The sequence below is a fragment of the Cetorhinus maximus genome, chromosome 2 (assembly GCF_964194155.1).
Source record: "Cetorhinus maximus chromosome 2, sCetMax3.hap1.1, whole genome shotgun sequence".
NCBI classification, from domain to species: Eukaryota; Metazoa; Chordata; class Chondrichthyes; order Lamniformes; family Cetorhinidae; genus Cetorhinus; species Cetorhinus maximus.
In genome coordinates, this window is record NC_135880.1 from 8,103,160 (window position 1) to 8,129,352 (window position 26,193).

The following is a 26,193-nucleotide window of genomic DNA, read 5'->3' on the forward strand; positions in this document are numbered from 1 at the left end:
CATACCCTCACACATACTCATACCCTCACACACCCTCATACCCTCACACACACACACACCCTCACACACACACCCTCATACCCTCTCACTCACACACATACCCTCATACCCTCACACACCCTCATTCCCTCACACACACACACCCTCATACCCTCACACACTCGCGCACACCCTCATACCCTCACACATTCACACACACCCTCATACCCTCACACACTCACACACCCTCATACCACCACACACCCTCACACCCCCTCATACACTCACACACTTACACACCCTCATTTCTTCACCCACACACACACTCATACCCTCACACACACACACACACACACACACACACACACTTATAACCTCTCTGCTCTTATATTCTATGCCTTGGTTAATAAAGGCAAGTATCCCATATGCCTTCTTAACCACCTTATCTACCTGTCCTGCTACCTTAAGGGACCGGTGGACATACACACCGAGGTCCCTCTGATCCTCGGTACTTCCCAGGGTCCAACCATTCATCGTGTATTCCCGTGCCTTGTTTGTCCAGCCCAAGTGCATCACCTCACCACACACACACCCTCATACCCTCACACACTCGCGCACACCCTCATACCCTCACACATTCACACACACCCTCATACCCTCACACACTCACACACCCTCATACCCCCACACACCCTCACACCCCCTCATACACTCACACACTTACACACCCTCATTTCTTCACCCACACACACACTCATACCCTCACACACACACACACACACACACACACTTATAACCTCTCTGCTCTTATATTCTATGCCTTGGTTAATAAAGGCAAGTATCCCATATGCCTTCTTAACCACCTTATCTACCTGTCCCACTACCTTAAGGGACCGGTGGACATACACACCGAGGTCCCTCTGATCCTCGGTACTTCCCAGGGTCCAACCATTCATCGTGTATTCCCGTGCCTTGTTTGTCCAGCCCAAGTGCATCACCTCACCACACACACACCCTCATACCCTCACACACACACACCCTCACACACACTCATACCCTCACACACACACACACCCTCATACCCTCACACACACACCCTCATACCCTCACACACTCACACACACACCCTCACACACCCTCATACCCTCACACACTCACACACACCCTCATACCCTCACACACTCACACACACACCCTCACACACCCTCATACCCTCACACACTCACACACACCCTCATACCCTCACACACACACCCTCATACCCTCACACACACACACACCCTCATACCCTCACACACACACCCTCACACCCTCATAGCCTTATACCCTCACACACTCACACACACCCTCATAACCCCACACACACCCTCATACCCTCACACACACACACACACCCTCATACCCTCACACACACACACACCCTCAAACCCCCACACACTCACATTCCCTCATACACTCACACACTTACACACCCTCATACCCTCACACACACACTCAAACCCTCACACACCCTCATACCCTCACACACACACACCCTCACACACACACACCCTCATACCCTCACACACCCTCATACCCTCACACACCCTCAAACCCCCACACACTCACACCCTCATACCCTCACACACACACACACACCCTCACACACACACACACACCCTCACACACACACACACACCCTTATAACCTCTCTGCTCTTATATTCTATGCCTTGGCTAATAAAGGCAAATATCCCATATGTCTTCTTAACCACCTTATCTACCTGTCCCACTACCTTAAGGGACCGGTGGACATACACACCGAGGTCCATTTGATCCTCAATACTTCCCAGGGTCCTACCATTCATCGTGTATTCCCGTGCCTTGTTTGTCCTGCCCAAGTGCATCACCTCACCTCACACACACCCTCATACCCTCACACACCCTCATACCCTCACACACCCTCATACCCTCACACACCCTCATACCCTCACACACACACACTCACACACACACCCTCACACACACCCTCACCCTCATACCTCACACACACACCCTCATAACCTCACACACACACACTCACACACACACCCTCATACCCTCACACACCCTCATACCCTCACACACACCCTCATACCCTCACACACACACACCCACACACACACCCTCACCCTCATACCTCACACACACACACACACACGCACCCTCATACCCTCACACACACGCACCCTCATACCCTCACACACACACACCCTTATACCCTCACCCACCCTCATACCCTCACACACACACACCCTCATACCCTCACACACCCTCATACCCTCATACACACACACACCCTCATACCCTCACACACCCTCATACCCTCACACACAAGCACCCTCATACCCTCATACACACACATCCTTATACTCTCACCCACCCTCATACACACACACCCTCATACCCTCACACACCCTCATATCCGCATACACACACTCACCCTCATGCCCTCACACACTCACATACACACACCCTCATACCCTCACCCACCCTCAAACCCTCACACACACACACCCTCATACCCTCACACACCCTCATACCCTCACACACTCACACCCTCATACGCTCACCCTCACACACACACCCTCACACACACACACCCTCATACCCTCACACACACACACCCTCATACCCTCACCCACTCACACCCTCATACCCTCACGCCCTCACACACACACCCTCACACACACACACACCCTCATACCCTCACCCACTCACACCCTCATACCCTCACACCCTCACACACACACCCTCACACACACACACCCTTATACCCTCACCCACCCTCATACCCTCACACACACACACACACCCTCATACCCTCATACACACACACACCCTCATACCCTCACACACTCACACACTCACAAACACACACCCTCACACCCACAGACACGCATATACACCCTCATAACCCCACACACATCCTCTCTCACATACACACACATCTTGATGCCCTCTCACACACACACACACATTCACATACCCTCACACACCCTCATACCCCCACACACACACACACTCATACCCTCACATATACACACTCATGCCCTCACATACACACACACACCCTCACACGCACATACACCCGCATAGCCTTATACCCTCACAGACACACACACACACACACACACACTCACACACACTTATAACCTCCCTGCTCTTATATTCTATGCCTCGGCTAATAAAGGCAAGTATCCCATATGCCTTCTTAACCACCTTATCTACCTGTGCTGCTGCCTTCAGGGATCTATGGACATGCACACCAAGGTCCCTCTGATCCTCTGTATTTCCCAGGGTCCTACCATTCATCGTGAATTCCCGTGCCTTGTTTGTCCTGTCCAAGTGCATCACCTCACCACACACACACCCTCATACCCGCACACTCCCTCATACCCTCACACACCTTCATACCCTCACACACACCCTCATAACCTCACACACTCACACACCCTCATACCCTCAAACACTCTCATACCCTCACACACCCTCATAACCTCACACACCCTCATACCCCACAGACAGACACACTCATACACACCCTTATAACCACCCTGCTCTTATATTCTATGCCTCGGCTCATCGTGAATTCCCATGCCTTGTTTGTCCTGCCCAAGTGCATCACCTCACCTCACACACACCCTCATACCCTCTCACACACACACCCTCATGCCCGCACACTCCCTCATACCCTCACACACCCTCATACCCTCATACACACACACCCTCATAACCTCACACACTCACACACACACACACCCTCAGACACACACGCTCATACCCTCACACACCCTCATACCCCCACACACTCACACACCGTCATACCCTCACACACACACACACACACCCTTATAACCTCCCTGCTCTTATATTCTATGCCTCGGCTAATAAAGGCAAATATCCCATATGCCTTCTTAACCACCTTATCTACCTGTCCCACTACCTTAAGGGACCGGTGGACATACACACCGAGGTCCATTTGATCCTCAATACTTCCCAGGGTCCAACCATTCATCGTGTATTCCCATGCCTTGTTTGTCCTGCCCAAGTGCATCACCTCACCACACGCACACCCTCATACCCTCTCACACCCTCATACCCTCACACACCCTCATACCCTCACACACTCACACACACAAACCCTCACACGCACATACACCCTCATAGCCTTATACCCTCTCACACCCACACACACCCTCATACCCTCACACACTCACACACACAAACCCTCACACGCACATACACCCTCATAACCCCACACGCACCCTCATACACTCTCACACACACACACTCACACACTCCCTCATACCCTCACACAATCACACACCCTCATACCTTCACGCACACACACACCCTCATACCCTCACACACTCACACACTCACACACACCCTCATACCCTCACACACTCACACACCCTCATACCCCCACACACCCTCACACCCCCTCATACCCTCACCCACTTACACACCCTCATTTCTTCACCCACACACACCCTCATACCCTCACACACACACACCCGCACACCCTCACACGCACATACACCCACATAGCCTTATACCCTCACACACACACACACACCCTCATAACCCCACACACACCCTCATACACACTCACACACACACACACCCTCATACCCTCACACACACACACACACACACCCTCACACACCCTCACACACTCACACACCTTCATACCTTCACACACACACACACCCTCATACCCTCACACACACACACACCCTCACACACCCTCACACACTCACACACCCTCATACCCTCACACACACACACACACCTTCATACCCTCTCACATACACCCTCATACCCCTTCATACCCACACACACACACACACTCATAACCTCTCTGCTCTTATATTCTATGCCTCGGCTAATAAAGGCAAGTATCTCATATGCCTTCTTAACCACCTTATCTACCTGTCCCACTACCTTAAGGGACCGGTGGACATACACACCGAGGTCCATTTGATCCTCAATACTTCCCAGGGTCCAACCATTCATCGTGTATTCCCGTGCCTTGTTTGTCCTGCCCAAGTGGATCACCTCACCACACACACACCCTCACCCTCACACACACTCACACCCTCACACACACACACACACCCTCACACACACACACACCCTCACACACCCTCATACCCTCACACACACACCCTCATACCCTCACACACTCACACACCCTCATACCCTCACACACTCACACACCCTCATACCCTCACACACACACCCTCATACCCTCACACACTCACACACCCTCATACACTCACACACCCTCATACCCTCACACACACACACACCCTCATACCCTCACACACTCACACACCCTCATACCCTCACACACACACCCTCATACCCTCACACACTCACACACACACACCCTCATAGCCTTATACCCTCACACACTCACACACACCCTCATAACCCCACACGCACCCTCATACACTCTCACACACACACACCCACACACACACACACACCCTCATACCCTCACACACACACACACACACCCTCATACCCTCACACACTCACACACACACACACACCCTCATACCCTCACACTCTCACACACACACACACACACACACACACACACACCCTCATACCCTCATACATACACACACCCTCATACCCACACACACCCTCATACCCTCACACACCCTCAAACCCCCACACACTCACACCCCCTCATACCCTCACACACTTACACACCCCAATTTCTTCACCCACACACACACACACACACACTTATAACCTCTCTGCTCTTATCTTCTATGCCTCGGTTAATAAAGGCAAATATCCCATATGCCTTCTTAACCACCTTATCTACCTGTCCCGCTACCTTAAGGGACCGGTGGACATACACACCGAGGTCCCTCTGATCCTCAATACTTCCCAGGGTCCAACCATTCATCGGGTATTCCCATGCCTTGTTTGTCCTGCCCAAGTGCATCACCTCACTTCACACACACACTCACCCTCACACACACACTCACACACTCACCCTCACACGCACACACCCTCATACCCTCACACACACTCATACCCTCACACACACACACACTCACCCTCACACGCACACACCCTCATACACTCACACACCCGCATACCCTCACACACACACACTCACACAACCTCATAACCTCACACACACACCCTCACACACACACACACACACACACACACTCATACCCTCACACACACACACCCTCATACCCTCACACACACACCCTCATACCCTCACACACACACACACTCACACACCCTCATACCCTCACACACACACACACACTCACACACCCTCATAGCCTCACACACCCTCATAACCTCACACACACACCCTCACACACACACACACACACACACACACATACCCTCACACACACACCCTCATACCCTCACACACACACCCTCATACCCCCTCACACACACACACACCCTCATACCCTCACACACACACACACACACACCCTCATACCCTCACACACACACACACACACCCTCATACCCTCACACACACACACACTCTCATACCCTCACACACACTCACACACCCTCATACCCTCACACACCCTCATAACCTCACACACACACCCTCACACACACACACACACACACTCATACCCTCACACACACACACCCTCATACCCTCACACACACACCCTCATACCCTCTCACACACACACACACCCTCATACCCTCTCACTCACACACACACCCTCATACCCTCACACACCCTCATTCCCTCACACACACACACCCTCATACCCTCACACACTCACGCACACCCTCACACACTCACACACCCTCATACCCCCACACACTCACACACCCTCATACCCCCACACACTCACACACTCTCATACCCTCACACACCCTCACACCCTCACACCGCATCATACCCTCACACACTTACACACCCTCATTTCTTCACCCACACACACCCTCATACCCCCACACACACACACCCTCACACACCCTCATACCCTCACACACTCACACCCTCATACCCTCACACCCTCACAAACACCCTCACACACGCACACCCTCATACCCTCACACCCTCACACACACAAACCCTCACACACACACATCCTCATAACCTCACACACACACATCCTCACACACTCACACACCCTCATACCCTCACACACTCACACACCCTCATACCCTCACACACTCACACACCCTCATACCCTCACACACTCACACACCCTCATACCCTCACACACTCACACACCCTCATACCCTCACACACACACCCTCATACCCTCACACACACACACACACACCCTCACACCCTCACACACACATACACCCTCATAGCCTCATACCCTCACACACGCTCATACCCCACACACACACTCATACCCTCACACATACACACACACACTCATGCCCTCACACACCCTCATACCCTCACACACACACCCTCATACCCTCACACTCCCTCATACCCTCACACACCCTCATACCCTCACACACACACCCTCATACCCTCACACCCTCACACACACACACCCTCACACACACACCCTCATACCGTCACACACACACACCCTCATACCCTCACACACTCACACACCCTCATACCCTCACACACTCACACACCCTCTTACCCTCACACACTCACACACCCTCATACCCTCACACACTCACACACCCTCATACCCTCACACACTCACACACCCTCATACCCTCACACACTCACACACCCTCATACCCTCACACATACACCCTCATACCCTCACACATACACCCTCATACCCTCACACACACACACTCATACCCTCACACATACACACACACACTCATGCCCCCCCCCCACATACACACACCCTCATACCCTCACACACACACCCTCGTACCCTCACACACTCACACACACACCCTCACACCCTCACATACACATACACCCTCATAGCCTTATACCCTCACACACTCACACACACCCTCATAACCCCACACGCACCCTCATACACTCTCACACACACCCTCATACCCTCACACACACACACACACTGATACCCTCTCACACACACACACACACACACCCTCACACATATACCCTCATAACCTCACACACCCTCATACCTTCACACACCCTCATACCCTCACACACTCTCATACCCTCACACACACACTCCCTCATACCTTCACACACCCTCATACCCTCACACACTCACACACCCTCATACCTTCACACACCCTCATACCCTCACACACTCACACACCCTCATACCCTCACACACCCTCATACCCTCATACACACACACTCCCTCATACCTTCACACACCCTCATACCCTCACACACTCACACACCCTCATATCTTCACACACCCTCATACCCTCACACACTCACACAGCCTCATACCCTCACACACCCTCATACCCTCACACACTCACACACCCTCATACCCTCACACACCCTCATACCCTCACACTCACACACCCTCATACCCTCACACACTCACACACACCCTCATACCCTCACACACTCACACACACCCTCATACCCTCACACACTCACACACACCCTCATACCCTCACACACTCACTATTTGCTGTCACTGTAAGGCAGCAGGATCTGTGCCCGGAGCCAGTGCAGCCACACAGAGCAACACTGTCCGAGCAACAACAGATTCCACTGATCAATGACACGTGTCTCTATTAGGAAATGGGTGTTCTTGCTTCTTCCTTTATAAGTTACTCCTGAAAGTGATGGGGTTGAAAGGATTTATTAAGATTGATAGGAATTATGCAGACAGTAGAAACTATCAGTGACAATGATTAAATGTGTATTTGACAGCAACATTTCTGGTGCTGTATGGACACCTAACCGGAGTTTCCAAACTCTTTCACAATCGAGGATATTTTCCGGACCAATCAGATCTGATTGAGAATTCCGACTCTGTCACTTCCTTTTTCCCAGCCAGCTCTTTGGGAATCCACATGTTTCATGGCATTACCTCATCAGCCCTTCCCCCCCTCATCCCTTTATCAAGAACCTCAGTTTCATCATGGAAAACACTCCAAACTCCACCTCGATCGAGCTGCCAATCGAATCCTTCAGCTGAAGATAGCTCCCGGGAGATGAATGAACAAAGGCGACATTATCACTTAACCACGTTCCCGAATGCAGATGTGTCCTTAGAGGCGTTAATCTCTCTCCAATGCTTAACCTCATTGGTTGACTGTTATATGCTCACTGCTGAATCTTATATCAGCCCAAGACTGTCTCTGCCTGGTACTTTTCATTAAAGTGCATGATTTAACCTGAAATATTGCTCTTCATATTAAAACGCACAGCTATCCATAGGAAGATGCACTTGGCTATGATTATACTTGCATTCTCCTATCAGTGGAACTCTTAAAAAGGCTGAAAGTTATATTACCTCGGTGTAAAGAGACTTTAAGACTGTTTAATTAACCCTTTCCTTACATATTAATGGCCCCATGCCTCCCAGTGGTGGATTGTACTCCATCAGGATGTTGTTGTATCACCGATAACAATGTTCCTCTCTCCTCCTATCTCAGCCCCTCTGCTGCCGATACCCTCGTTCATGCCCTTGTTACCTCCATATCCGACTATTCCAGCACATTCCTGGCTGGTGTCCCATATCCCATAATACTTCCGTAAACTTCAGTTTATCCAAAGCGCCACATCCTGTGTCTTTACTCGCACCGTATCAGCTATCAGCCGTCGTGCTTACTGACCGACACTGCTTCCCAAACCCGGCAACACCGCGATCTGAAAATTCTCAGCCTTGTGTTTTCAAATCCCTCAATGGCCTCGCCCCCTCTCCATCCCTGAAATCTCCTCCAGCCCTACAACCCTCTGTGCTCCTGCACCTCCGAACTCCCGAGCATTCCTGATTTTAATGGACCCAACCATGGAGGCCATGCCTTCAGCTGCCTGGACCCCAAGCTCTGGAATTCCCTCCCTGAAACTCCCCACCTCACTTCCCTCCTGTAAGACTCTCCTTAAAACCTACCTCTTTGACTAAGCTTTTGCTCACCTGACCTAACATGACCTTGTGTGGCTCAGTGTCAAACCTTGTTTGATTAGCGCTCCAGTGAAATGCTTCGAACATTTTATACATGAAAGGAGATATATAAATGCAAGTTGGTGTTGTATCTTCACAGTGTTCCCTTGGGGAGCAGAATAATTTAACTGAAGCCAGAATAGGTGAATTGCCAGGAAAAACATTTTCACACAAAAAGACAGTGAAAATCTAGAACCCTCTTCCCCAAAAAGGTTGCTGATGCTGGGGATCAATGGAGCATCACACGATCCTGGTTATATCTGACAGAGACGCTAAATAGTGATATCTGTCTCCCATTCCCCCAGCACTTGGCATCCCATTACTCCAAACCTAACAGATAGCACTCTCAGCGGGAGCCAAAGGTCAGGCATCCAAGCCCCACTCCAGTGATTTGTGCACCTAAACTAGGCTAACATGCCAGCGCAGTGCTGGGGGAGTGCTGCACTGTCGGAGGTGCCATCGTTTGGATGGGAAACTGAAACCTCTCAGGTGGGCATTAGGAGCCCAAAGGTACCTTTGAAAGAAGAGCAGGGGGAGTTATTCCCAATGCCCTTATTTGCCCCCACATCTGAAAACAGATTATCCGGATGTTACCTCACTGCTGTTTTGTGGGAGCTTGCTGTGTGCAAGGCTGAGGGAGATAGATTTTTATTGTCTAAGGGATTATCAGGGATTATGGAACCAAAAGAGGCAAATGGTTTAAGATGCAGGTGAACCATGATCTAACAGAGGAGCAGGTTCAAGGGGCTGAATGGCCTCCTCCTGTTCCAGTGTTCAAACAATGCTCACTGGGGTAATCAAAGTGCTTTTAAACTCACAATTGAATCTGCCTTCTCTCATTCTGATCTCCCTTCCTCTGTCTAACAGGACTAGACAGGGTAGATGCTCTAACAGGACTAGACAGGGTAGATGCAGGAAGGATGTTCCCGATGGTGGGGGAGTCCAGAACCAGGGGTCACAGTCTGAGGATATGGGGTAGACCATTGAGGCCTAAGATGAGGAGAAATTTCTTCACCCAGAGAGTGGTGAGCCTGTGGAATTCGTTACCACAGAAAGTAGTTGAGGCCAAAACATTGTATGTTTTCAAGAAGGAGTTAGATATAGCTCTTGGGGCGAAAGGGATCAAAGGACATGGGGAGAAAGTGGGAGCAGGCTATTGAGTTGGATGATCAGCCACGATCATAATGAATGGCGGAGCAGGCTCGAAGGGCCGAATGGCCTACTCCTGCTCCTAGTTTCTATGTTTCTGTGTCTTTCACCATTTTGTTCCTCCTCAGGGTATTTGTTCCAAGCTACACCTCCCAGGTGCTGATTCAGCTCTCGGACTGCAGCAACAGCAACAGGACGGTGAGCGGCTGCCCGCTGCTGCTGAAGGTCAGGGCAAAGGCCCCCCCACTCCACAACTCCACCCGGGTAGACTGCCGGGATCGGCGGGTCTGTGAGCTGCAAGACAAGGCACCCTTCTGGCAGCAATGGTACTACATCCTCGTGGAGAAGACCGCTCGCAACGTCGACGTGAACTTCCGGGTCGGAGTTCACATCAGAGGTAAGAGGTCAAGGTCCTTGGCCCGATCCATTGAGTCTTAAGTCCTGGTTACATGGAGGAGAGGGCAAGGAACCATCATCAGTACTGGTTAGAAAGTACACAGCAACAATGCATTGTAGGTTCACAAGTATCTGGTTCCAGTTTAAAGAGACATTAAACAGTGATATCTGTCTCCCATCCCTTCCAGTCTCTCAGAACCCCATTGCTCCAAAATTCCCCAGTGGTATCAGCTCATGGGCCCATGGCTAGCACTGACGCACAGTAGCAGCAGTGTGTGTACCATCGACAAGATGCACTGCAGAAACTCACCAAGGCTCCTTAGACAGCACCTTCCAAACCCACAACCACTACCAGCTAGAAGGACAAGGGCAGTAGACACATGGGAACACCACCACCTGGAAGATCCCCTCGAAGGAGAGCCGGGAGACTTCATTTTAAAAAGAGTGGGGAGGCATCATCTTATTTCATTTTGTGGAAGGCACATCATTCAAATGCTTTTCAGGGTCATCTCCTTCTCAGTGTGGACTGTGACCCAGAGGCAAAGGTGTCCCCTGTGCTGTATGCATGATTGAAAGGTGAAGGTGTAGTGTAGAAGGATAGAAGTGTTAGTGAATGAAGAAGGGTGATATGGCCTGGAACTTCATGCACTCTGTCATCTGCCAGAGATTCCATGCTATGAGCCTATACTGTAAGTTATTGTGCACTCCTGTCTGACAGCTGCACTTGCAACTTTTTGACTGTACATCTAATAAGCTGAGCAATAAGTGTGAGCACCTTGCCACTTTAAGTCAATGAGACACTGGCCCCTTCAGCCAAACTAGTGTCCTGGCGCTCTAAGCATCTCTAACCATGTAGCTGTCTGTGTAGTGGCCACAGGGCTCTCGTTTTAATGGATACAGCACTGTCCATCCCCTCACCCGACCACTGGCCAGGATCACAGATGCTAATTCCAGATGGTCACATGTGGTGGGCCATAGATCTGTTGAGCATGACCAGGAGCCGCCGGTCGTACCTTCAGACAATGGGAGAAATGGGAGAGGGTGAAGATCAAACTGAAACTTCAGTGTGCTCCATGTTAGAAACTACGCATCACCCTGAGGGCTTCAGGATGTCAGAGATCCTTCAAAGCGTCACCCATGAGGTTACAATGTATGGGGTAAAGTTGGGGGGAGGCAATGGTGTAGTGGTATTGTTGCTGGACTAGTAATCCTGAGACCCAGGGTAATTCTCTAGGGGCCTGGGTTCAAATCCCAACATGGCAGATAGTGGAATTTGAGCTCAACAAAAATCTGGAATTAAAAGTCTAATGATGATCATGAAAATATTGTTGATTGTTGTAAAAACCCATCTGGTTCACTAATGTCCTTTAGGGAAGGAAATCTGCCGTCCTTACCTAGTCTGGCCTACATGTGACTCCAGACCCACAGCAATGTGGTTGACTCTGAAATGCCCTCTGGGGAAGGGCAATAAACACTTTCTTGCCTGGCCAGTGATGCGCACATCCCGTGAATGAATTTTTAAAAAAAGAAAAGGCATGTAGTTGTTTGAGTGTCATCATCCTCAGGTGGTCCACATCCATAGTAAGGTGAGGAAAAATGCAGGTCACCATCCCTGAGTGAGGGATACCGGGTGTCAATGGGATTGAAAAGGTGACAGGGAGAATTGACTCATGTGTACATGGATTGAGGCCTGTCGAACCTCCTCGGCTACCTTGGCCCAAGCTTCACCCATGATTTGCACCATCGACATTACTCAGAATGTATAGTCGCGTAGCTGGACATGGATCGCCTCGAGGAGGGTTGTCCAATTGAATGCTACCACATACCAGCCCAATAATGGTAGTGGATCAACTCCAGCATCATGTAGGCTCTTGTCACAGCTGGGATGCTTGAAGAGTCAGCACATTCGGACCTTTGATGCCAACGCGCCCTCTTCCAGACAGCGCCTCATCCCTGTGAGGAACCCTTCATCAACGTTCAGGGGATAGTACCAAGGGGAGCCTTTTGGGGAGCTCCAGACTCTCATTTGGAAATGCAGAGTTGAAATGATAGAAATCGCAATGCTTCACTTCATCATGTCATACAGACTCAGAACGTTAACTCTGTTTCTCGCTCCACAGACGCTGTCAGACCTGCTGAGCTTTTCCAGCATTTTCTGTTTTTGTTTCAGATTTTCAGCGTCCCCAGTATTTTGCTTTTATGCTTCACTTCATGTTGGCCCCTGGTGTAGGCCACTTGTCAAAGGGGATGCTCACTCCAAGTCATCATCCTCCTACTGGAATCTTGTGGTCATGAGGCCCTCCCGTGCACACCTGCCACGCCTGGCTGTGCTATGGCCTCTTCCCCTGCAGCATCACCTCCTCAAATTCATAGCACTCATCCCCTTCGAGGTCCTCCTCATCAAAGGAGATGTGCAGTTTCTCCATCTCATCATCTGGTCAGCCTTCCCCACTTTGCAGCACCAGATTGTGTAGCCCACAGCAAGCCACAATGATCCGTGACACCATCTTGGAATGTACTGGAGTGCTCCGCCAGATCTGTCCAGGCATCGGAATCGCATCTTCTCCATCCCTATGGCGTGCTCCACCAATGTCCGGGTAGTGGCATGAGCCTGGTTGTGCCTCCTCTCTGCAGGAGTCTGAGGCCACTGCACGGGCTTCTTCAACAATGTCCTTTGAGGGTACCCTTTGTCCCTGAGAAGCCAGCCCTACATCCTATATGATCCCTCAAAGATGTCCAGGATCTGCGATCTACTCAAGGTATAAGTCATGCACACTTCCTGAGAGTGTGGCCCAAACCTGCAGGATTTGTTTATTATGGTCACACAACAGCTGCACAGTGAGCTTTCCTCTTTATGTATTGCAGTGTCTGCTGCCAGGGAGCTTTACAACCACATGACTGCAGTCGATGGCATCCTGCATCCATGGAAACCTGGAAATCTCTGTGAAGGCCAGTGCTCTGGCCTCCTTGATCTCTGTCAAAGTTGATGTAATTGTGGGCCTTGGCAAAAAGGGCATCTGTGACCTCATGTATACATTTGTGTATGGATGCCTGCGAGATCCCACAGAGATGCCCACTCGAGCCCTGGAAGGAGCCAATGGCATAGAAGTTGAGTGCAGCTGTTACTTTCACAGCCACTGGCAAAGGATGTCCTCCCAGTCCCTGTGGCACCAATTCGTGCAGAATGAGGCAAATGTGATTTATCAGATCCCTGGACATGCAGAGGCATCGGCGACACTGGGTTCTCGGTCATCTGCAGATAAGACAGGTGACGTCGGTACACCTGAGATGTAGCGAGACGCCTACAGGTGACGTTCCTGTTTCCCTGAACCTCTGTGTCCGGAGGGGCCACCGCTGGGCCTTGCTCTTCAGGGTTTTTCTCCTGCCTTTGGTGAGCTGCCCTCCTCCTTTGCAACCGTCTCCTCCTCTCATTGCTGTCTGCAATGATGCAGGCAGCAATGGATGCAGGCTGTGTCTCCCTGGTGACCTCCTCCCCACAGCATCAATGAGAAACAGACAGGAGTCAGAACGCGTTTGCAATGCTACCCTCTCTGACAATGGCCCGTGAGCAACTGTGGATTAACCGCCCTGGTTCCCGCGTTGCCAAATGCTCGCCACGTAAACGATCCACACTGCCGGGCGGGTACCCAGGTAATTACCCCTCCCCCCCAAAAGAGTTTCTGAGATGAGACTGTTTTGGCCAGGCACCTGGATGTGCTACCCAGGTGCTGGTGCCCTCCCCATACACAGCACAGTGAGACAACAGCATCTAGAGTATACTGGAGCATCAATTTCTGCACAGGCTGTGCAAGATGCTGAGGGCGGCCTGAGACTTGTCTTCTTGGTCTTCCAGCGCCAATAATGCAACACGTCTCAAAAGCTTATCTCGGGATCAATTGCACTTAACTTCACCATCGCTGTGGGGAAATGCTACGCTTTTCAATGGCTGCAGGGCTAGGGCTTGCTTGGGGAAGGGGGAGAAGGGGCCTCAGGCGAGGGAAGAGGCTGCAGGGCGAGGGCTGTACTGGGGAAGGGGCATATCCCAGGGTGTGTGTGGGGCACATGTTGATCTGTGCAAATGGCCTCTAGAGGGTGAGGGCTGAGGAGGCAGCCTCCAGAGGAGATGAGGCCAGATGGAGATGTGAGGGTGTGTGTCAGAGAGTGAGTGGTGATGTCTCTTGAGCTGGCAGTGAGTGAGATGCCAGTGAGTGTGAGATGGGCTTGTGAGTGTGTGAGTTTAGAGTGATGAGATGGTTGCCTTACCCTGGTGGCACGGGTGAGATTATTCATCCTCTATCTGCACTGGATGGCCAACCTCTTCTGTGCAACATTGGCACTGATCCCCACTGCCATCGCCTACCAAGCCGGAGTGGTAATGTAGCTGCCCCTCCTGTGGCCTGAGCAGGGATAGAGGACATCACCGCGGGGCCTCCATGATGCCCAAAAGCCTTCTTGCCTTTCAGAGCCATGTCTCCTTTGCTGCAGCCGTGGGCTGGAAGCACTGAGCGTGGCTGTACTCTAAATGTGGTGCTTGGCGTGACGACGTGGCGAGGTGACAGTGTGGGGGGCGAATCAGAGCCCGCCCACCATGGAAACAGCGTGTATCCCAGGAATGCGTAATTAATGCAGCGGGTTTGGGACAAGATGGCGTGAGAGGTCACCATTGCGACCTGTGGGTAAAGTGTCGCTTTTCCCACTCGCTACTGCACTTAGTGCAAATCTGGGACTATTCTCATCCCATGTCTCTTTTGGATCTGCACTGCTTCTTGTCTTTTATCCTTTAGAAAGAATTTTGTTTGATCCTTTTTAGGTCCAAAGCGGATGCCCTAACATTTGCCAACACTGATGTCATTTGCCACCATTTTGTCTATTCATTTAATCTATCGTTTTGTAACTTGATGCTTCAGTCCACACTGTTGGCAACGTCAACTACCTCTGTCCCATCAGCAAGTTCAGGTTTGTGGCTTTCCATCCCATAGTCCAAGGAGTTAATAAATACGGTCAGCACAGATTTAAGATCATTTGCAAAAACATCGGGAGGGAGAAAGGGGGAATTTATTCTGGTCAGTGACTGGTTGCGATCTGGAATGTGCTGCCCGAATGTTTGGTAGAAGCAGACTCAGTGGTAATTTTCGAAAAAGGGAATGGATAAATATTGAACAGGCGAAATTTGCGCCTGATTGGATAACTTCCACAGAGCACGGGCACAACAGGCCGCTCTGTGCTCTATGTTTCGATAATACAAAGCGGATATCTCAGCCTTGACAACCACTCGCTCTTCCCACTTCACCACAGGGAGAAATAGCACAAGCCAAACAGACTGAGTCACAGTTAGTAGCTGTGGGCCAGTTTGGTTTTAAAGATTGCCCACCAGGCTCTCCACTTGAAGTGCGGGATAATTGTGGAGTGACTGCTCCGGGTGGAGATTTTGACTAGATATCTGCCAGGGAGGCTGACAGCAGCTGCTGACCTTAACTAACTGATCTGCTTCTCACGGAGAGGTCACTCATCACCTCAGAGAAAGAAAGATGGAACTTGCATTGATGTAGGTCGCTCCACGACATTCAAAAACCTTTGTGCGCTTTGCAGCCAATTCAGCACATCTTGAAGACAAGTCCTTGTAATACAGGGGAAGGTAGCAGCTAATCTGTGCACAGCAAGTTCTCAAAAGCAGCAGTGCGATGACGAGCAGGTACTCTGTTTCTAAACCCGAGATGAGAAATATTTTTCTCTCAGTGGGTCATTAGTCTGTGGGAATTCTCTTCCCCAGACAGCAGTGAAGGCTGAGCCATTGAATATATTCAAGGCTGAGTTAGACAGACTCCTGATCAACAAAAGGAGTCAAGGGTTATGGTGGACTGACAGGAAAGCGGCGTTAAAGCCGCATTCAGATCAGCCATGATCCCGTTGAATGGCGGAGCGGGCTCATGGGGCTGAATTCTTGTAATCTTTCACGGGACTGTGGACAAGACTGGCAAGGCCAACATTTGTTGCCCATCCCTAATTGCCCTTGAACTGAGTGGCTTGTCCAACCTTTTCAGTGGGGCAGTTAAGAGTCAACCACGTTGCTGTTGTTCTGGAGTCACATGTAGGCCAGACCGGGTAAGGACGGCAGATTTCCTTCCCTAAAGAACGTTAGTGAACCAGATGGGTTTCTACAACAATTGATGATAGTTTCATGGTCACCATCACTGAGACTGGCTTTCAATTCCAGATTTATCAATTGAATTTAAATTCCACCAACTACCATTGTGGAATTTGAACCCATTGCCCCGAAGCAATGACCTGGGCCTCTGGATCTCATTAATCCAGTGACATGACCACAACACCACCATCTCCCTTTAACAGGCCACTCCTGCTCCAAACTCTAATGCTTTTGTGTTTTAGTGATGTTAGTTCAGGGATAAATATTGGCTAGGTCACCGGGGAGAACTCTCCGGCTCTTCTTCGAAATAGTAGCCAATGGGATCTTTTATTTCCAGCCAAGAGTGCAGGGCCTTGTTAAAAGTTTCACCTGAAAGATAGCGCCTCCCACAATGCAGCACTCGCTCAGTGTGACTTCCTGACTCAGACGTGGCAATGCCACCAACGGAGCCACCAACTGACAAAGCTGCCAAGAAATCGTTCCCTCTGGAATTACTTTTGCAATCGAGCATTGAGGCTGAGGAAATATTAAGTTTTCAGATGGTTGAGGTGCAGTTTTTGACTCACGGTTCTCAAATCCAAGCAGAGGGTTTACAGAGTAGCTGGCTCCTTTGCAGAGGTTTATAAAATCGCCACATTTTATTTCCCCCCTTTGCTGTACCTCTTTTTGTTTTATGTTGTGCTTCTCAGACTGCGGGAAGGTGTCTGAGGACAGAGTTCTGCAGCCACGCAAAAGATGGATAAAACTCAATGTCTGTATAGCACCTTTCATGACTTACGGAAGTGCTCATGCGCCTTACAGCAGCCTGAGTGCTCTCTGAAGTGTGGCCCCTCGGTGTGGGGGGGTCTTACGGTGGTGCGGGGAGTGTCCCTATCTCTGGGCCAGAAGCTCCAAGTTCAAGTCCCACTTCAGCAATTGATGGTCACGGAATGTGCATTTATGAATGTGGCCAAACAACATTGATTGTCAGTCTGTAAATCCTCCCGATGTACCCGTTGGCAGGCAGTAAGAGTGGGAGAGTTTCCTGGTCAGCCATACTCTGGAAAGCAATGGCAATCATCACAGCCGCACTTTGCCAAGCATTAATCGTAGGCCAATCCTATGGAAGCCTTTGGTTGTCAGCACCCTCTTTGGGCATGGAACCTGAAGGAGGAGTCTGTGGTGTAATGTAAGGAAACATGGTAGCCAATTTGTGCACAGTAAGCTCCCACAAACAGCAATCCGATAAAAGACCAGATTATTTTTTTTTAACTGGTGTTGGTAGAGGAATAAAGGTTGGGAAAACTCCCCTACTTTTAAGTCACTGTTGCAACCTAGACAAACACTGCTGTAAATTCATCATCCCATAACTACCAATGGTCAATGGTGGGATAGTGCAGTGTTTACGCTGCTAATCCAGAGGCCTGGACTGATATTCTGAATGAGAGTATGGAGGGTAGTTAAAATCAACCACATTGCAGTGGGTCTGGAGTCACATGTAGGCCAGACCAGGTAAGGACAACAGATTTCCTTCCCTAAAGGACATTAGTGAGTCAGATGGGTTTTTACGACAATCCAACAACTTTATGGCCACCAGACTTTTTTTTTCATAGAATCATAGAATGGTTGCAACACAGAAGGAGCCCATTCAGCCCATTGTGACTATGCTGGCCCTTAGAAGGAGCAATTCATTCAGTGCCAATCCCCCAACTTCTCACTGTAGCCCTGCACATTTCTCCTTTCCAGATAGTAATCGAATTCCCTTTGAATGCCTTGATTGAGGCTGCCTCTACCACACTCTCAGGTAGTGAATTCCAGATCCTAACCACTCGCTGCGTGAAAAAGATTTTCCTCATATCACTTTTCCGTCTTTCATGACCTTAAACCTGTGCCTTCTCATTCTCAATCCTTCCACTGACCCTCCGTTTCTACTCTGCCCAGACCCCTCATGATTTTGAACACCTCTATAAAATCTCCTCTCAAACTTCCCTTCTCCAAGGAGGACAGTCCCAGCTTCTCCAATCTATCTTCATAACTGAAGTTCCTCATCCCAGGAACCATTCTTGTGAATCTTTTCTGCACCCTCTCCAATGCCTTCACATCTTCTCTAAAGGGTAGAGACCAGAACTGGATGCAATACTCCTAATGTATTTTACAAGTCCAACATAACCCCCTTGCTCTTTTACTCTAAGGAACTATTAATAAAACCTAGGATACTGTATACTTTACTAACTGCCCTCTACCTGTCCTGCCACCTTCAATACACATATCTGCATATACACCCAGATCCCTCTGCTCCTGCACCCCCTTTAGAATTGTACCCTTTATTTTGTATTGTCTCCCTGCGTTCTTCCTACTAAATAAATCACTTCATAACGGAATTCAAATTCTCAAACTGATGTGGTAGGTTTTGAACTCATTTGCTCTGAATTACTGAAATACTGTGACTACAAGAGCAGGTCAGAGGCTGGGAATCCTGCAACGAGTAACTCACCTCCTGACTCCCCAAAGCCTGTCCACATCTACAAAGCACAAGTCAGGAGTGTGATGGAATACTCTCCACTTGCCTGGATGAGTGCAGCTCCTACAACACTCAAGAAGCTTGACACCGTCCAGGACAAAGCAGTCTGCTTGATTGGCACCACATCCACAAACGTTCACTCCCTCCACCACCGATGCACCGTAGCAGCAGTGTGTACCATCTACAAGATGCACTGCAGGAACTCACCAAGGCTCCTTAGACAGCACCTTCCAAACCCACAACCACTACCATCCAGATGGACAAGGGCAGCAGATAGATGGGAACACCACTACCTTTAAATTCTCCTCCAAGTCACTCACCATCCTGACTTGGAAATATATCGCCGTTCCTTCACTGTCGCTGGGTCAAAATCCTGGAACTCCCTCCCTAACAGCACTGTGGGTGTACCTACACCACATGGACTGCAGCGGTTCAAGAAGTCAGCTCACCACCACCTTCTCAAGGGCAACTAGGGATGGGCAATAAATGCTGGTCCCGCCAGTGAAATCCATATCCCGTGAATTATTAAAAATATTACTGGCCCTGTAACATAACTACCACATTACAGTACCCTTTCTGTGAAAGGTTTCTTTTTCTAAACTCCAGCATCTTGACTTGGGCACTGAAGTTAAATGTTCCTGGGCAGTACATAGAACTTTGCAGCACTCAAACAGGCCATTCGGTCCAACAGGTCAATGCTGGCGTTAATGACCCACATGAACCTCACCCCTCTTCATCTCACTGGGCCAGCCAATCCTTTTATTCCTTTCTCCCTCCTGTACTTAGCTGGCTTCCTGTGAATGTAAATCATGTGATATTGCTTATTATATGTTCCATCTAATATTCAGTTCCTTACGTCACCAGGACTAAATATCACATAGGATTACAGTACAGCACAGAAACAGGCCATTCGGCCCAGCCAGTCCATGCTGCTGTTTATGCTCCACTGGAGCCTCCTCTCATCTTTCCATATCTAAATCTACCATCATAACCTTCTATCCCTTTCTTCCTCATACACTTGTTTAGTATAGTCTCCTGGACTATTCACTTCAACCACTCCCTGTGGAGGCAAGTTCCACAATCTCCCTACTCTTTGGGTAAAGAAGTTCCTTCTGAATTCTCCATTGAATTTGTCGGTGAATATCTTATATTGGTGGTCTCCGGTTCTCCAGTGCGAGTGGATACACTCTGTGTTTACTCTATCGGGCAGGCGTGTGGGGCTGAGTTGGCTAGAGGGGACTGGGAAAGGAATTTAGCAGAAAAGATGGTTGATGAACAATGACAGACGTTTAAGAAAATAGTTCATAACTCACAACAAAGATATATCCCAGTTTGAAAGATGGATTCTAGGAAGGGGATAAACCAGCCATGGTTAACCAAGGGAGTTAAGGATAGTATCAAATTGAAAGAAAAAACATACAATGTGGCAAAGATTAGTGGTAAGCCAGAGGATTAGGAAAGTTTTAAAAACCAACAAAAGATGATTAAAAGAATAATAGAGGGAGAAAATAATCTTTGAGGGTAAACTAGCGAGTAATATAAAAACAGACAGTAAGAACTTCTTTAAATATATAAATAGGAAGAGAGAGGCCAAAGTGAACATAGGCCCCCTTAGAGAATGAGGCTGGAGAAATAATAATGGGGAACCAGGAAATGGCAGAGGAGTTGAATAAATACTTTGCATCAGTCTTCAGTGTAGAAGATACTAATAGCATACCAAAAATACTCAATAATCAAGGGGCAAAAGCTGGGGGAGGAAATAAATACAATAATTATCACAGAAGAAAAAAGTACTAGAGAAATTGATGGGGCTAAAGGCTGATAACCTGATGGGTTGCATCCTAGGATATTAATGGAAGTAGCTACAGAGATAGTGGATGCGCTGATAGTAATCTTCCAAGAATCCTTAGATTCTGGAAAAGTCCCAGAAGGAAACTGCCAATGTAACACCCTTATTCAAAAAGGGAGGGAGACAAAAAACAGGTAACTATAGGCCAGTTAGCTTAACATCTGTCATTGGGAAAATGTTAGAGTCTATTATAAAGGATGTAATAGCAGAGCATTTAGAAACACATAATCTAATCAAGCAGAGTCAGCATGGCTTCATGAAGGGGAAACCATGCCTGACAAATTTATTAGAATTCTTTGAGGGGGTAACAAGCAGGATAGATAAAGGGGAACCAGTAGATGTAATATATTTGGATTTCCAAAAGGCATTTGATAAGGTACCACACATAAGGCTACTTAATAAGATAAGAGCCCATGGTGTTGGGGGTAGTATATTAGCATGGATAGAGTGCATAACCTCACATTTTCCCACATTATATTCCATCTGCCAAGTTTTTGCCCACTCACTGCAGGAACTCACCAAGGCTCCTGAGGCAGCACCTTCCAAACCCACAACCACTACCACCTAGAAGGACAAGGGCAGCAGATAGATGGGAACACCACCACCTGGAGGTTCCCCGCCAAGTAACTCACCATCCTGACTTGGAAATATATCGCCGTTCCTTCACTGTCAGCAACTAGTAGAGTACAGAGAGTTGGGATAGGGGGGCATTTTCAGGATGGCAACCTGTCACGAGTGGAGTGCCACAGGGATCAGTGCTGGGGCCTCATTTATTTACAATATATACTAATGACTTGGATGAGGGAAATGAATGTACTATCGCCAAGTTTGCGGATGACACAAAAATAGGTGGGAAGGCAAGTGGTGAGGATGACAGAAAGAGTCTACAGAGGGATACAGACAGGTTAAGTTTTTCTTATTCATTCACGGGATGTGGGCATCGCTGGCTGGGCCAGCATTTATTGCCCATCCCTAATTGCCCTTGAGAAGGTGGTGGTGAGCTGACTTCTTGAACCGCTGCAGTCCATGTGGTGTAGGTACACCCACCATGCTGTTAGGAAGGGAGTCCCGGGATTTTGACCCAGCGACAGTGAAGGAACGGCGATATATTTCCAAGTCAGGATGGTGAGTGACTTGGAGGGGAACTTGCAGGTGGTGGTGTTCCCATCTATCTGCTGCCCTTGTCCTTCTAGATGGTAGTGGTTGTGGGTTTGGAAGGTGCTGTCTCAGGAGCCTTGGTGAATTCCTGCAGTGAGTGGGCAAAAATTTGGCAGATGGAATATACTGTGGGAAAGTGTGAGGTTAAGCACTTTGGCAGGAAGAATAGAAGAACTGAATATTACTTAAATGGAGAAAGACTGCAGAAAGCTGCAGCACAGAGGGATTTGGGGGTCCTTGTGCCTGAATCACAAAAAACTAGCATACAAGTTCAGCAGGTAATAAGGAGGCAAATAGAATGTTGGCCTTTATTTCAAAGGGAATGGAGTAGAAAAATAGGGAAGTCTTGACAAAACTATACAAGGCACTCGTTAGACCACACCTAGAATACTGTGAACAGATTTGGGTCCCTTATCTAAGGAAAGATACACTGGCATTGGAGGCAGTCCAGAGAAGGTTCACTAGGTTGATCCTGGGTATGGAGGGATTTTCTTATGAGGAGAGGTTGAGTAGGTTGGGCCTGTACTCATTGGAGTTTAGAAGAATGAGAGGCGACCTTATTGAAACATATAAGATTCTTAGGGGGCTTGACAGAGTAGATGCTGAGAGGTTGTTTCCCCTTGTGGGAGAGTCTAGGACCAGAGGGCATAATCTCAGAGTCAGGGGTCACCCATTTAAGACAGAGATGAGGAGGAATTTCTTCTCTCAGAGGATAGTGAATCTGTGGAATTCTTTACCACAGAGGCTGGGTTGTATATTCAAGGCTGAGATGGGCAGATTTTTAATCAGTAAGGGAATCAAGGGTTACAGGGAAAAGGCAGGAAAATGGAGTTGAGGATTATCAGATCAGCCATGATCTCATTGAATGGCGGAGCAGACTCGATGGGCCGAATGGGCTACTTCTGCTCCTATGTCTTATGGTCTTATAGCCTGTGCCTTGTAGTTGGTGGGCAGGCTTTGGGGAGTCAGAAGGTGAGTTACTGTCTGCAGAATTCCCAGCCTCTGGCCTATCCTTGTAGCCACAGTATTTATATAGCTAGTTAGTCCAGTTCAGCTTCTGGTCAATGATAACCCTCAGGATGTCGATGGTGGAGGATTCAGCGATGGTGATCTTTTGTTGGTTACACCCCCAAACCCTTTCATCAACCTGTGGGAAAGTGGAGGGGTAACAGAACACGGCAGAATTCAGGAGAGATGTTCATGTACAGAAACATATGGTTAGGAGGGTCTCTCTAATTGTCTGACAGACCTGATAAAACATGAAGAAAATAATGAATATAAAATCTAATCTAATTAAAATACACAAGTAGGAAGTGATTCCAATTACTCTGAATTCAGGGAGCAAGGCTGGTGTCCTTATAGTAATGAAAGATTCATGTTTTGAGTTCTACATTCACAGAGAGATGAATCTGTAATATAATTCAGTGCTATAAAGAGTGGGATGTGCTGTTAATTACTGAGTGCGCCACCTCCTAAGTGTAGCTTTCTGCTGTCCATCACTGAGCGCTGGTGCGAGGAACAGTTTCACAGTCTATGCTCATGTGTATACTTGTGGCACTGTTGTTCTTTCAGCAAACCTAGCAGCCAACTTTCGCACAGCAAGATCCCACACAAACAATCTAGTGAGATGAATAATCGGTTGATCTATATTTTGATGCCGCTGATTGAGGGATTAATGCCGGCCAGGCCATTCGAAAAACTCCCAGAGTTTGAAAAACTCTGTTTGATTAGCCTGATGAGACCTTTTACCTGAGAGGGCAGATAGAGTCTCAGTTTAACCTCACCCGAAAGGTAGCACATCTGAGCACCGTGCTCCCTTACAAGAACATAAGAACATATACGAGGAGGAGTAAATTGTATAGCCTGTCGAGCCTGCTCCATCATTCAATCCGATCATGGCTGATCTTGGGCTTCAACTCCATTTTCCCGCCCACTCCCCATATCCCTTAATTCCCTGAGAGACAAAAAATCTGTCAATCCCAGCATTAAATATATTCAACGATGAAGCACCCACAACCCTCTGGGGTAGAGAATTCCAAAGATTCACAACCCTTTGAGTGAAGAAATTTCTCCTCATCTCAGTCCTAAATGGTTGGCCCCTTATCCTGAGACAGTGCCCCTGTGTTTTAGATTCCCCGACTGGCAGATACAATCTCTCAGCGTCTGCCCTATCGAACCCCCTCAGAATCTTGGAGGCCTCTCATTTTTCTAAACTCCAGAGAATATAGACCCAATTTACTGAGCTTCCCATCATAGCACAGCCCCCTCAGCCCAGGGATTAACTTAGTGAGCTTTCACTGTACCACCTCCAATGCATGTATATTCTTCCTTAAATGTGGAGACCAAAGCTGCACACGGTATTCCAGATGTGGTCTCTCCAAAACCCTGTCCAGTTGTAACAAAACTTCTTTATCGCTGTACTCCAATAAAGGTCAACATGCTGTTTGCCTTCCCAATTACTTGCTGCACCTGCCTGCTAACTTTCTGTGTTCCTTGTCCAAGACACCCAAGTCTCTTTGAACATCAACACTTACAAGTTTCACAGCTTTTAAAAAATATTCTGCTTTTTTATTCCTAGGACCAAAGTGAACAACTTCACATTTCCCTACATCATACTCCCTCTGTCATCTTGTTTCCTGTTCACTTACCCTGTCTATATCACTTGGCAGCCTCTCTGTGTCATTTCCACCTAGCTTGGTATCATCAGCAAACTTTGATACATTACTCCCTGTCTCTTCATCTAAGGCCGGAATTTTCCAGACCCTCTAGCCAGCAGGGTCTTCCAGCCCCACCAGAGTGAATGGAAGTTTGAATACCTTGCTGCATACACCATGGCGGGACCCACTGTGCCAGTATGGAAAATCCCAGCCTCAGTGATTAATATAGATTGTAGATAGCTGAGGCCCCAGCACTGACCCTTGTGGCACTCTACTAGT

The 26,193-nt window shown here is 48.8% G+C and overlaps 2 protein-coding genes across 2 annotated transcripts in view; one reads left to right on the forward strand and one right to left on the reverse strand.

Moving 5' to 3' along the window:
* Positions 1–26,193, reverse strand: part of LOC144692089 (uncharacterized) — a 981,581-nt gene that overhangs the window by 487,253 nt on the left and 468,135 nt on the right. The window lies entirely within an intron of this gene.
* tmem8b (transmembrane protein 8B) overlaps positions 1–26,193 on the forward strand; it is a 130,654-nt gene that overhangs the window by 33,759 nt on the left and 70,702 nt on the right. Inside the window, exon 5 of the mRNA XM_078559933.1 lies at positions 11,338–11,606. Within this exon, the coding sequence (XP_078416059.1) occupies positions 11,338–11,606 (269 nt within the window). The remainder of the gene's footprint in view (positions 1–11,337; positions 11,607–26,193) is intronic.